This window comes from Castor canadensis, chromosome 1 (assembly GCF_047511655.1).
Source record: "Castor canadensis chromosome 1, mCasCan1.hap1v2, whole genome shotgun sequence".
NCBI classification, from domain to species: Eukaryota; Metazoa; Chordata; class Mammalia; order Rodentia; family Castoridae; genus Castor; species Castor canadensis.
Genome location: NC_133386.1, coordinates 201,535,368 through 201,548,781, shown reverse-complemented (window position 1 = coordinate 201,548,781; position 13,414 = coordinate 201,535,368). Strand labels below are relative to the sequence as shown.

General features: G+C 57.1%; 1 protein-coding gene across 2 annotated transcripts; it reads right to left on the bottom strand.

Annotated features, from left to right (window-relative positions):
* Positions 1-336: 336 nt before the first annotated feature.
* Rps6ka4 (ribosomal protein S6 kinase A4) lies at positions 337-12,119 on the bottom strand. Of its 2 annotated transcripts, none has more exons than XM_020162440.2 (17): positions 11,985-12,119; positions 11,826-11,897; positions 10,947-11,165; positions 10,741-10,856; positions 10,193-10,300; positions 9,657-9,737; positions 9,471-9,574; positions 9,218-9,368; positions 5,704-5,868; positions 3,603-3,731; positions 3,341-3,474; positions 3,141-3,234; positions 2,576-2,749; positions 2,299-2,493; positions 1,829-1,988; positions 1,492-1,655; positions 337-1,199 (listed from the first exon to the last, which is right to left on the bottom strand). In XM_020162440.2, exons 1-17 carry the CDS (start codon positions 12,037-12,039, stop codon positions 1,002-1,004), a joined length of 2,319 nt encoding a protein of 772 aa, XP_020018029.2. In that variant the 5' UTR covers positions 12,040-12,119; the 3' UTR covers positions 337-1,001. The 2 variants fall into 2 exon arrangements, with proteins under 2 accessions (XP_020018029.2, XP_020018030.2); XM_020162441.2 differs by having other exon boundaries at positions 11,872-11,897; positions 11,985-12,099.
* Between the last annotated feature and the right edge of the window lie 1,295 nt (positions 12,120-13,414).

The following is a 13,414-nucleotide window of genomic DNA, read 5'->3' as shown; positions in this document are numbered from 1 at the left end:
GCATCGTGGTATATGCCTGCAATCTCAGGAGGCATGGAATTGAGATCTAGATCATCCAAACTTGAGAATCTATTAGAAAAATAACTAAAGCAAAAAAGGGCTGAGGGCGTGACTCAAGAGGTAGAACACCTGCCTACCAAGCACAAGGCCCTGAGTTCAAACCCCACACAGTCAAAAAAAAAAAAAAAAGCCAAGGACAAAGGATAACTTCTTGTCCTAGGAGGGTCTGCCTGCCCTCCCTCTGAAGTCCCAGAACCCACTAACTAGCACCTGTCTGCCCCTCTGCTCCAGATCCAGACACCCACACTGGGAACACAGGCACACAGACGCCACACATAGCACTGGGTGGACTTTAATTTTAAAGTCAAAGGCACAGCTTGGGGTTGCTGAGGCAGTGACCATGGATGCCCAGCCCAGACCCCAGAGGCCCCACCCTCGGCCAGGAGCAGCTGTGCCAAAGGGGAGTGGGTGGGTGAGTGGGTGGGTCCCCCCTTCTGGGGGACCCACCTACCTCCTTCCTTAGCCCCAATAGGGGAGAAGCAAGCAGGCGACATAAAGTGAGGCAGAAATGTTTCAGGGGGCCCCCAGGGTCTCTCCCTCAATCCCCCCAGCACAGGTCTTTGGCGGACATAATTGCACAGTCCATAAAGTGACATCTGGGGGGTGCCCCTCCAAGGAGCAAGGCCTCAGGGGCGAACAGTGCTTAGAAATGGGGGAGAAGCCCTTCCCGGGTGGGGAGCCCTCTAGGCAGTGTCCTGGGAGAGGGCCCCACACCCCACTCCCTGCCATGTCCCCTCCTTCCCTGCGTCCCTAACTATCTGGTAAGACATAAAAAAAATTCTCTGCTTATAAAAATACTTCTGCTCTGTCTGGGAGTGGGGTGGGGGCAGGAAAGGGCAATTCCTGGGGGTCAGGGCAGAGCCGCTGGCAGAAGCCAAGGACAGCACGCCGGCTTCCCAGGTCAGAGCTCCTATGGGGAAGGGGGGTCACAGTGATGGGGGCTAGGAGGGGGACAGGGGGCCGTTGGCTCGGCGGGGGGCCCCCTTGGCGGAGGCGGGGGCCCGGGTCGGGGCAGCAGGCGCGGGGGAGCCGCGGCGGGAGGCGGCTGCGCTCCGCAGCTTCTGCTTGCGGCGCTTGGCCAGCGGCGCGTTCTCCACGCTCTTCAGGAAGAAACCCTCGCGCTTGCCCCGGTTGAACGCCTGGTGGGAAGGAAGGCTGAAGGTCCCGGCCTGGCCCCGGCTTCCAGATCCCGCCCCCATCCCACTAGGACAGGAACGACCTTGGCCTCCGCAGAGCTCAAGACCCCCATTCACCCAAGGCCAGACTCGCCGAGCCTCGGGTTTCCACGCTCTGACCCCTCCTCCCGACGTCCCGCCTCCCGACGTCCCGCCTCCCGACGTCCCGCCTCCCGACGCCCCGCCTCCCGACGCCCCGCCTCCCGACGCCCCGCCCATCGCCGTGGCTCCGCCCACTCTCCGCCCCGCCCCTCACCATAAAGGTGGCATTGAGCCCGGAGCGCACAGCTGGCCCGGAGGACTCCAGCACATCTGGCGTCCGGAGCGGGGGCGAGGAGCGCGCGCTGCCATCCTGCAGCCACGAGCTGCCCCGCAGTCCCTCGAGCTTCAGCCGCTTGGCCGGATCCACAGTCAGCAACCCTGGAAGGCGGAGCCAGGAGATGTTGGGGCGAAGCCTTGTGCGAAGGCTGTGCCCCAGGGAGATCCCAACCGCCCCACTCATCTTTCCCCTCCATCCTCAACCACAACTCTGGATGGATGCAGTGACCGGGCTCGCCCTCCCCAGTCATGCTCAGCGACCTCCAGCTCCGCACCTCGGACCAGCTCCTTGGCTTCCTCCGACACGCCCTGCCAGGCCTCCCCGTCAAGGGAGAAGCACCCCTCGCGGATCTTGCACATGATCTCAGCAGCCTGGCTCTGGCCACCCTGGCCCGAGGCCCCCTGGAAGGGGACCTGCCCCGACAGCATCATGTACTAGGAGGAGGAGGAGGAGGAAAAAGTGAGACGGATCCAGGCTGCAAGGCGGAAACGGACCCCTCCCCCACCCCCCACGCAGAACCTCTGATCCTCTCCACGACTAAAGTAACTCCTGAGTTACTTCTGACCCCCTCATGCACGGATGACTCAACCCCGGCACCACAGAGACCCTGATCCTGGCCACCTCCACCCAGGCGACCTGGTCCCTTGCCTTGGGCTTCTCTGCATCGGGAAGACCTCTAACCCTAGGTTTGGGCAACCCTGAACCCTCCCCTCAAGGACGGCACTCAGTGATGGCAACCCTTACCAGAATGACACCCAGGCTCCACAGGTCGCAGGACTCGTCGTAACCCTGCTGCGCCAGCAGCTCCGGGGCCGCGTACTGCAGCGTGAAGCAGGGGGTCTGCATGGGCCCCGCGGGGCTCTGCGGCCGCAGTCGCGCGAACCCGAAGTCGATGATCTTCACTGGGGCCCCGGGCGTGTCGTCGGCGTACAGGATGTTCTGCGAGGACCACCGCGGGCGATCAGAGGCAGGGCCCCGCGCGCCCAGGCCCGGCCCCGCACCACCGAGACCCGGCGCCCACCTCGGGCTTGAGGTCGCGGTGCACCACGCCCGCCTCCTCGTGCATGAAGCTCACGGCCGACGCTAGGCTGCGTAGGATCTGACTCGCCTCGGACTCGCTGAAGTGCCGCTTCTTGCGGATGTGCTCCAGCAGCTCCCCGCCCCGCAACAGCTCCAGGACCAGGTACGTGTGCAGCTGCGGGCGGCGCACGGGATTATGGTCACCGCCCACCGAACCGGGTCACCAGTCCTCGGCCATCCCAGCCCCAACCTCAAGGCCACCCAAGAACCACCCTGAGGCCTCGCCTCAGGTCTCGGATTCTACCCCACTGCCTTCCGAGACCCCCTCCTTTGGTCATCTTAAATCCCCGCCCTTATAATCCTACTCCCCTGCACACCCGTTTCCTTGGTCATCCTCATCCCCGCCTGCCAGGCCCTGTTCCCCTCAAATCCCACCTCTGGGGCCTCCCAGGTCCGCTCAATTCCCCACACCGACCTTAGGTCCCGCCCACAACACCCCAAGGCCCCGCCTCCTGACCCTCTCCTCCTCTAACGCCGCCCCACTGGTCGCCTCCCGCGTCCCTCACCTGGTCATGATGCACCTCGTGCAGATTCACCACGTTGGGATGCGATTGGCACAACCGCAGGGCGGCCACTTCGCGCTGAGTGTTCGCCTCCAGCCTGGGGGACAAGGCAGGCGAAGTTACGGTGTCCCCCGACCCTATCGGTCCCTGGACGCCACCCTGGCGGGCTCGCCCGCCACCACCTGCTGGCTGCCGGCTCCCACCTGCGGCTGAGGATCTTGACCGCGAACTCCTGGCCGCTCTGGCGCTGGCGACAGCGACGACACACAGAGAAGCTGCCCTGACCCAGCGCGGGTTCCCGCAGGTCCAGCTCGTACTGTTGGAAGAACGGCGAGTCCTGGAGGCGAAAGAGGTACGTCAGAGGTCCCCGTCCCCCGCGGTGGATCCAGGCCAGAGCCCCGGGGCCCAAAACCCCACAGAAGGCCCATATTCCCCGCGCCCCACCTCCATCCCAGTTCGGCCCACCTGCATCATGGCGCTCCTGGCAACCGCTGCCCGACCAGGCCGGTCTGCAGCGCCAGGTGCCTCCAACGCATCGGTCATCACCGCATTGTTGTGGTCAAACAGGATGGATGGCGCCACGAAGGAGTATCCCTGCAGGAAGGGAGACAAGGGGCTGATGCGTGGGGGGACTGGGGTGCAAGTGATCGGAAGGCCCGGTCAGGATGGCAGAGGGAAGGCCGCCACCAAGGGCCATGGGGGATGTTCCAGATGCATCCGGGTGCACACATGTGTGGACACATTCCATTCCACCTTATTTTATAATCACACCAAGTATGTCTGTCCCCTACTCGTCTGTGACCCCACCTTTCTCATCACAGTGATTTCCCCTCCCAAAGTGCCTGGCACAGAACAGTGGCCTGGAAAATGCAGTCCCACTGGTGCCAGCTGCACCTGGACAGGGCTTTTGCCTGTTAGCTTCACTGACAGGTCCCCAATGCCCATGTCAGAGCCTGGCACACATTTTTGAAGCATTACATGAGTAAATGAAAGTAACCAATGAAGCCGGCCAATGAAGCCGGGCACCCATGGCTCACACCTATAATCCTAGCTACTCAGGAGGCAGAAAACAGGAGGATCGAGATTGGAACCCAGGAAATAGTTCGAAAGACCCTATCTCAAAAAAAAAAAAAACCCATCACGGAAAAGGGCTTGGTGGAGTGGCACAAGTGGTAGAGTGCCTGCCCTGAGTTCAAACCCCAGTACCGCCAAAAAAAAAAGTAACCAATGATTCACACCCACACACCCACCCACACAAACCTTTCTAGTTAGACTATCGAACAATGAAACAAAGGACATTCCAACAGAGTTATCAACTCTGATAAGAGTTTCATGGAGGGAATGATACAGTCGTACTTGGTATTGGTCAATCCTTATTTAATGTTTGGACCACGTCCTGCCTGCTGGGCCTCCACCCTGGGCCTAGGGACGCAGGAATTAAACACAGTCCCACCTCTAGGAGGAGTTCTGACCAGTCAGGATACAGGTGACAAAAACTGCTCAGCAGAAGGTGCTGAGGACTGTGCACAAGGAAAGGGTGGCCCAGGAAGCCAGGTGAGTGATAAGGTTTGATCAATGAGTTGAAGCTGGCCAGTAAGGAGAGCACTGCAAGTAGAGGGAACAGCATGTGCAAAGGCACTGAGGTATGTCCTGGAGCCTCTGAGCAGTTTGGTGGTACTCTCCAGAGCACTAGGTAGGAGAACAGTGAGCAGGGTCTGGAATGATAGGCAGAGATGTGGGGTATCTCGTGGTGTCTCATGCCTATAATCTTAGTTACTTGGGAGGCTGAGATTGGGAAGATTGAGGTTTGAGGCCAGCCCAGACAAGTACTTGGAGAGACTCCATCTCCAAAAATAACCCAGAGAAAAATGGACTGGAGATGTGGCTCAAGTTGTACAGCGTCTGCTTTGTAAGCAGGAAGCCCTGAGTTCAAATCCAAGTCCCACAAAAAAGAAAAGGCACTGGGTCTCATCTGAGTGGCCTGGGCTTCTGAGCAGGAGTTCCATGTGCTCTGCCGAGGGGACGCACAGCTGTTTGAGGAGCATCAGCATCGCCCTCTCTCCAGGTGCCACTTAATAATTTTTAAATGATTAATAAAGTAATAATTTTATTTATTTATTTATTTATTTATTTATTTATTGCAGTACTGGCGCTTGAACTCAGGGCCTACACCTTGAGCCACTCCACCAGCCTTTTTTTAATGGTTTTCTTCAAGATAGGATCTTCAGAACTATTTATTTGCCTGGGCTGGCTTTGACCCATGATCCTCCTGATCTCTGCCTCCTGAGTAGCTAGGATTACAGGCGTGAGCCTCTGGTGCCCGGCTGCTTAATGATTTTAAACAATATTTTATATAACAAGGAGATGATGGAATAGAAGGGAAATTAACAAGACGTTTGAAGAAAATCCATGGTCACCAGATACATGCCCCGCCATGGTGGTCTCAATACCAGGTACCCCATAAGTGGAGAGGGCTGGGGGAGGTGATTAGGCCACCCCAGCAGGGTAAAAGCAGGCTGCAGTGCCCTCCCTCCCCTGCACTTGGGGGCCCATGAGTCCCACTCACCTGAAAGATTCGAGGGTCCCCAGGAGGAGGGCTGCCCGAAGGAGAGTAGACAGGCTCCAGCCGAGTGAACTCCTCAGCAAAGTTGCCGACATCCAGCTCCGAGCGGATCTGGGGCCGGAATGGGGCTGGAATCTTCCTGGCAGCCAGAGCAGCCCAGTCCAGCCCCTGGAAAGAAGGAATCCAAGATGAGGGGTCAGGCCAGCACCAGGGGCTCATGCCTGTAATCCTAGCTACTCGGGAGGCAGAGATCAGGAAGATCTCAGTTCAAAGCCAGCCTGGGCAAAAAGTAAGACCCTATTTCAAAAATACCCAACATACACACATACACACACACACACACACACACACACACACACACACACACACACACACACACACAAAGGGCTGGTGGAGAGGTTCAAGGGGTAGAGCACATGCCTAGCAAGCATGAGGCCCTGAGTTCAAACCCCACTATTGCCAAAAAGAAAAAAAAAAGATAAGGGGTCATAGGGACCCCACTCCCTTCAGGCATAGCTGGCATGCCTCCAGCCTCCCCAGATTCCACCTCCCTCCCTCAGGAAACAGAGCCTGGTTCCCCTTGGAGAACTTCGACTCTGCCACCCACAGTCAGGAACCTGTGACAGGAGAGGCATGAAAAATAAATCTTTCTCCTACTGTACTCAAATCTGACCGAGTGGGCCTGGAACAGCTGGGGACCCTCTCAAGGTTGCATGATAAAATCCCCGTGCAGAGAAGCAGAACCAGGGGACAGTTTCAGCAGCTGGATGTGGCCTTGCCTGAAGTTGGACACTTAGAGGAGTGAAAGCTGCCCTTTTACGTGTAAGCTAGTGTGACAGAACCTTTTAATTGCCAGCCAAATATCCATTCCTCCTGTCTCTCTTAGCACGACAGTCCCAATTTTATTCCAGAAACAACATATACAACTAAAAGCATATTTTACAAACACGTCCTTGCAGTTATGGGTGCCCCACAACTTGTAAGCAAAAATTGTCCAGGAAAGATCCTCAAGATGGAGGTCAGTAGTGGACAAATGCCCTCTGTCCTTCTTCTTCCTCCTGCTTCTTGCCTGGCAGGCAGACTAGAGAGCAAGAGCTTTAGCAGCTATTTTGGGCCATGAAGAAACCCTGGGGATGGAGGCTACATCTTAAGACAAAAAAGCTTGGATTCCTGATGAGACCATGACACTGTGAAGACACCAGCACAGCCTTTATGTAAGAAGAAAAATAAAGAAGCCTCTTCTTTTTGATTTTTGGTTATTTTTTAGGTAGAGTCTTGTTTTTGCAGAGCTGACCTTAGACCATGATCCTCCTTCTTATACCTCTCACATGGCTGGGACTACAGCTATGCCCACCATGCTTATTTTGTTGAGATGAGGTCTCACTAACTTTTTACCTAGGCTGGCCTCAAACCATAATCTTCCCAATCTCTGCCTTCCATGTAACTGGAATTACAGGTGTGTATCACTGTGCCCAGCCTTGAAGCCTCTATATTTTGGAGGTCACTGTCTGATCTCTGTTGCTAGATGCTGAATTCTAATCTAGTGGACACCATTTTGAGTTGGACTTTTTGTCACTTGCAGCCAATAGGCCTGAGCTTGAAGACTCCAGTTTTGCCACCAAGACCTCAACACTGCTATCACCAAAGTGGCTCTCCAGAGAGAGGGCAGAATGAGAGGAACACCCCTCCAAGCAAGCTCTCCAAGATGGCTGCTCTGCCCACTCCCAACACCCATGTGGCACCCAGTGTGGGCTCAGGGTGGAGTCAGAATTCACTGAAGAAACCTGACACTACTCAACTGTCTCCCCAACTCTGCCTTTCTCCTCCCCTCCAAAAAGGAGGCCCTTCCAGGCTGGGCTTGTCTAGAAGTCTTATTTATTTATGTATTTATTTATTTATTGCGGTGCTAGGATTTGAACTCGGGGCCTACCCCTTGAGCCACTCCACTAGTCCTTTTCTTTTGGTGATAAGCATTTTCAAGATAGGGTCTTAGAAACTATTTGCCCAGCTTGGCTTCAAACCGTGATCTTCCTGACCTCTGCCTCCTGAGTAGCTAGGATTACAGGTGTCAGCCACCAGCACCCAGCTTGTCTAGAAGTCTTAGGAATGGAGCCCCAGCACCGGTGGCAGAGTCGCCTGTCATAGTAAGCACCCATAAATGGGCGCTCTTGTGGCCATGTCAGATAATTGGAAAATCTGATGTCCATATGCAAGCAGGACAACGTGGCTGTTAAGAGCACAAGCATTAGCCAAGTGTCAGTAGCTCACACCTGAAATCCTAGCTCTTGGGAGGCTGAGATCAGGAGGATCAAGGTTCAAGTCCAATCCAAGCAAATAATTCATGAGACCCCAAAATAGCCAGACCAAAATGGACTGGAAGTGTTGCTCAAAGGGTAGAGCACCTGCTTTGCAAGCTCAAAGCCCTGAGTTCAAATCCCAGTTCCATTAAAAAAAAAAGTACAGGCATTTGAGTCACCAGCCCCAGGTTATTTTATTTATTTATTTATTTTGGCTCCAGGCTGGCTTTGAACCTCGATCCTCCTGATCTCTGCCTCCTGAGTAGTTAGGATTACAGGTGTGAGCCACCAGTACCCGGCCTGGCCCCAAGTTTTGAATCCGAGCTCCATCACTGCCTCATGGAGAGACTGGACAAATGACCCTCAACTTCTGCATCCATAAAGATGGGGACAATCAGGGATGTTCTGGGAACTTATGAAACTGTGTAAGCAGAGGGCAGACACTGTCTTCACTGTTACAGGGTCCTGCCAGATGAGGCTAGTGACCATGCAACGCACAGAGTCAGGGAAGTCTCACCCGCAGGCAGAGTTCACTGTGTGCCAAACTCTCACACGTGCATGCCCTTGACAAAGGAGCAAAACCCCCTGTGGGCTGGTCAAGGGTCCACCAGAGACGTTACAGGGTCAGAGAACAGAAACGTGGGTGATGCTAAGAGCCACAGATGTGATTAGGGCCAATAACAGACCTAGCTGGAGCCAGGATCTGTCCCAGCGCTGCACCGGTTTTCTGTGCCCCTTGGGCAGGTCACCAGCCTTCTAGGTCTATCCAAGGAAAGGAATGATCCATCCTCAAGACCCTGCCAGGTCCCACAGTTGATGACCCCAGTTCTTCAAGATGAGATGCTGCTGGACGCCAGTGGCTCATGCCTGTAATCCTAGCTACTCACAAAGCAGAGGTCAAGAGAATCACAGATCGAGGCCAGCCCAGGCAAATAGTTCGAGAGACCCTATCTCAAAAAAACCTAACACAAAAAGGGCAGGTGGAGTGGCTCATGGTGTAGGCCCTGAGTTCAAACCCCAGTACTGCAAAAAAAAAAAAATGGTGCTGCCTTCAATAAGGATGGAGAAGGTGATCCTCACCCCACACTTGCCTTCTTATCTGGAGTTTCAATATCAACTGAATTGACAAGGCTCAGACCCTCCCTCTGGAGCCCCCACCCAGAGCATCGGCCCAGCCTGGGCCTGTGCAGGAAGTGTGAGGCCCAGGGTCAAAGCCTCACCTGGAAGAAGGGGTGGCTCTTGACTTCTTGTGCCCCGTGGGGACCCGCGCCCAACCTCTTCTTGGGGTCCTTGCACAGCAGCCGCTGCAGCAAGTCCTGTGCCACAGGCCCAATCCGAGGGGGGAAGGGAGGGGAGCACTTCAGGATCCGTCTGGGAGGATGGGTGGGGCGTCAGGGGCAGCGAGCCCCCCCACTGCCCAGCCCAGCAGGCCCTGCAGCCCCTCAGCTGCCCTCCACGGCCAGCCCCACTCACCGGGACACCTCAGCCTGCGTGTTCCTCTCGCCCTCCAGTGTGAAGGGCGAGGCCCCTGTCAGCAGCTCGAAGAGCAGGATGCCCAGGCTCCACCAGTCCACGGCCTAGGGGGTGGGGCCTGGGTGAGGGCCTAGGGCCTCCCACTTCCCACCCCACCACTACCACCCCACTGCCCCCCCAACCCACCTTGCCATGCCCAGCCTTGCTACGGATGATTTCGGGGGCCATGTACTCGATGGTGCCACAGAAGGAGAAGGTCCGCTCTTTCTGGGAGGGTGAGAGGACCCATTTTGACATCCAAGCCTCCCCTGTATTCCAAAGCCCCTCAAATCTCAGAACAGGACTCGCTTGAATTGTAACATTAGAGGGTTGAGCAGTGGGAACTTCAAGATCGCTCCCTCTGTGCCCCCAGAATGCAGGTGTGAAGCAAGAAGAGACAGGCAGAAAGCCTCAATGGGATCAGGTGCCAGTGGCTCACACCTGTAATCCCAGCTACTTGGAAGACTCAGATTGGGAGGATGGAGATTCAAGGCCAGCCAGGGCAAATACTTTGTAAAACCACCATCTCCAAAATAACCAGACTAGAGGTGTGGCTCAAGTGGTAGAGCACCTGCTTTGCAAGTTCAAAGTTCTGAGTTCAATCATCAATGCCACCTCCCCCCGCAAAAATACAAAGAAAGCCTGAGTGGGGTGCCACAGGCATTAGCTTGCAGTTAGCTTACCTCCTCGGTCAGGAACTCCTTGCTCAGCCCAAAGTCTGTGAGCACAATGTGGCCCTCGGAGTCCAACAGTACGTTCTCCAGCTTCAGGTCCCGATAGATAATGTCCAGCTAGCAAGAGCAAGAGGGACACTAGGCTTTTTGTCCCCAGGCCCTTCCCATCACCTACACCAGGTCCTGACTCAGGTAAGGAGACCCCCTGGAGAAGGTCATCTGCCTGCAGATGGCCCCAGAGAAGCTGGGCGAGTGGACAAGAAAGGCCACTGAAGATAAAGCAAGGAAGGAGGCCCCAGAAGACAGGTCGCAAGGTCCCCAAGAATCTGTGTGAAGAGCCCTGTTTGGAGGCCTTGGGAGCAGAGGCCTGAAGTCTCCATTTGAGGAAGTTCTGTGCAGGCAACCCCAAGTTCCTGCAAGAGGAAAGCCCCTTGCAGGAGACACCAGAAGAGGAGACCCTGCCAGACAGAGCTGAAGCCAGGGAACCGTGAGAAGGCCCTGTTTGTAGGCCTGTCACCAGTTCCATGGCAGCAGCCAGGGGCCAGGTCCTCACCCACCTTGTGCAGGTGCTCCAGGGCCAGCACGATCTCACCGCCGTACACGCGCACCTCGGCCTCCTTGAAGTACTGGCGCTGGTAGAGGTGGGTGAACATCTCACCGCCGCTCACGTAGTCTGGAGGCGCAGTGGAGGTTGGGATCTGCCCAGGTCAGGTGGCTTGACCTGCCCCCGTCCCCCCTAGGTCGGGATGTGGGACACCCTCACCCAGGATGAGGTGCAGCTTGGCGTCAGTCTGGAAGGCGTAGTGTAGCGTGACGAGGAAGGGCGCCTGGCGCACCAGCTCCAGCACCGAGCGCTCGGTGCGCGTGTGCTCCTGCGTCTTGGCACGCTGCACCAGGGCTGCTTTGCGCAGCACCTTCATGGCATACAGCTTCCCCGCGTCGTGCCCGCCCGCCTTCCGCACCAGGAACACCTTTCCATAGGCTGTGGGAGCAGCGAGTGGGCGGAGGAGAGGCTGTGAGTGGGTGGGTGGTGCAGCATGGTGGGGGCGGGGGTGGTGCCAACCCAGGAGGGTGTGCAAACTGGGGGTGAGAGATAGGTGTGCAGAGCCTTCTTAGGAAAAGGTGTGCACACACCCCCGGAGGCTGCTCAGCAAAACCAGGGAAGAGATGTCGCACACAGGCTGGGGAGCTTGCAGGGAGGGGGGGCGGGGCGTGTGCAAACCTGTGAAAGATCAGAGGGATGAGAAAAGATGCAAATGCAAAGAAGGGAGGCCAAGGTGAGCTCCAGGCCAGAGGAGGATGTGCAAACCAAGGCTGGGGAGTTTGCAGGCTATGGCAGGGGGCGCTCACATCGGGAGAAGGGGCGGGGCTATGCAAATCACTTGGGAGGGGGCTTGCCAAATGGAGGCGAGGGGCAAGCACACACAGGACCTTGCAGGGAGGAGTGATGTCAACGTGGAGCGCCCTGGAAGTGGGCATGAAACCCTGGCACGGTAGGGCGGGGCGGGCCAGGCTGGCTGTGCCGGGAAAGGGTGGGGGGGCCTCCTCAGTGGCCTGGCCCAGGCCCAGGCGGGTGTGCAGGCGGGAGGAGGCCCAAGGCACCATGCCTGGGACACCTGCCCGGTGGACGGGGATTCCTCACCTCCCGTGCCCAGCACCTTGAGCAGTTCGAAGTTCTCCACGCTCACCTTCTCTTCGTGCCCGGTTAGGTTGGCTGTGGGCACAGGAGGCGAATGAGCCCAGCAGTCGCCGACCTCCTCCCTGTCCGCCTGGGGCAGCTATCGCCAGATCCCGCACCCACCTTCGGTGATCCGCAGCTCCACCGCGCAGCCCTCGTCGTCATCCTCGTCCCCCATGGCAGGCGGGTGTCTGGGGCCCGCGCAGCTGGGCTCCGGGCGGCGCCGGTTACATGGCGGCTCCAGCCGGGGCGGGTGCTTCCTGGTGCCGCCTCCAGGGCCGACCGGGCGCCGGCGCCGCCTCCCGGCTCCCCGCCCCGCGCGGCCTGAGTCAGGCGGCTGGAACGTGACAGCGCAGGGCTGCGGTGGGCAGCCCGCGGTGACCCCGTCTCCCCAGCCCAGGGTGGGCGTCAGGGCTGTGCGCTCAGGGACCCCACTCAATCTTCCCAGGGCCCGCAGGAGCCATGTGCGGGCTGCGCTTAGCCTGAAGGCGATTGTTGGGTACTGCCCCCAAGCCTTGTGTCTGCCCAGGATGCCCGCGAAGGAGCCTGTGACCCACCATTGGAGGAGGGGTGACCATCCAGGCACAGAGCCCTCCCTTCTACCAGGGCCAGCCCAAGGGCAGCCACACTTCTGCTCAATTCTGTCAACCACCAACCAATGTCAGCCACTTTTTACAAATCACAACCGTTCTGCTTCCATTCTTCTTACTCTGCGACAGCAAGTACAAAAAGGACTCCATATGTCCCCTTGAGAGATGAGCAGCCCCTGGCCAGCTGCTAACTACACAGCTTCAGCTTGGCACCCCTCATTCAGCAGGACCTCAGCTCTTGATGCTGGGCAAGCTAAGAGGACACTAGGAGTAGGCCTTAAAAAGAAGGACGCCCATGCCCAGGAACAGTGGCTCACGCCTGTAATCCCAGTTAATAGAGAGGCAGAGATCAGAAGGATCTCAGTTCAAGGCCAGGCCAGGCAAAAAGTGAGACCCCCATCTCAACAAATAAGTCAGGTATGGGGGTTCACAGTTGTAATCCAAGCTATATGGGAGATACAGGTGGAAGGATCCAAGGTCTGATGCTGGCCCCAGGCAAAATGCAAGATGTTATCCAAAAAATAAACAAAAAAAAGTGGCAGAGTGCCTGCCTAGCAAGCAGGACCTGAGTTCAAACCCCAGTACTGCTTTAAGAAAAGCGGGGGGAGCCCCACAGGAGGAGTCTCCTCTCCCATCAGGTCCAGAGCCCCTGGCTGGCCTGTCCCAAAGGCCACCAAACAGGGCCAAGCAGTCATAAAAGCCTTAGACCTGAGGCCTAAGGGAGGCTGGCCCTTAATCTTTGTTGCTGACTGGAGGCCAGGGGTCAGAGGGATGGGGGAGGGAGACACACTAACTCCACTGTTCTGTGAAGTTCCCACTGAGAAGGAGGGAGCCAGGCTGCTGCAGGTCACTCTGGAAAGGGGGGGACCACTGCACAGGCAAGCTCTGCCCACCCCCAAATTCAGCCTGCCTCATCTCAGCCCTGGGCAGCCCCACCCTCCCCAGAGCAATACAGGTTCCCTG

Coding starts and splice junctions, on each gene's coding strand:
- Rps6ka4 (XM_020162440.2), bottom strand. CDS start 12,039: ATGGGGGACGAGGATGACGACGAGGGCTGCGCGGTGGAGCTGCGGATC. Junction 9,369..9,470: donor ACGCAGGCTGAGGTGTCCCG/GTGAGTGGGGCT, acceptor CCATCCTCCCAG/ACGGATCCTGAAGTGCTCCC. Junction 1,656..1,828: donor AGCCAAGGAGCTGGTCCGAG/GTGCGGAGCTGG, acceptor TCCGCCTTCCAG/GGTTGCTGACTGTGGATCCG.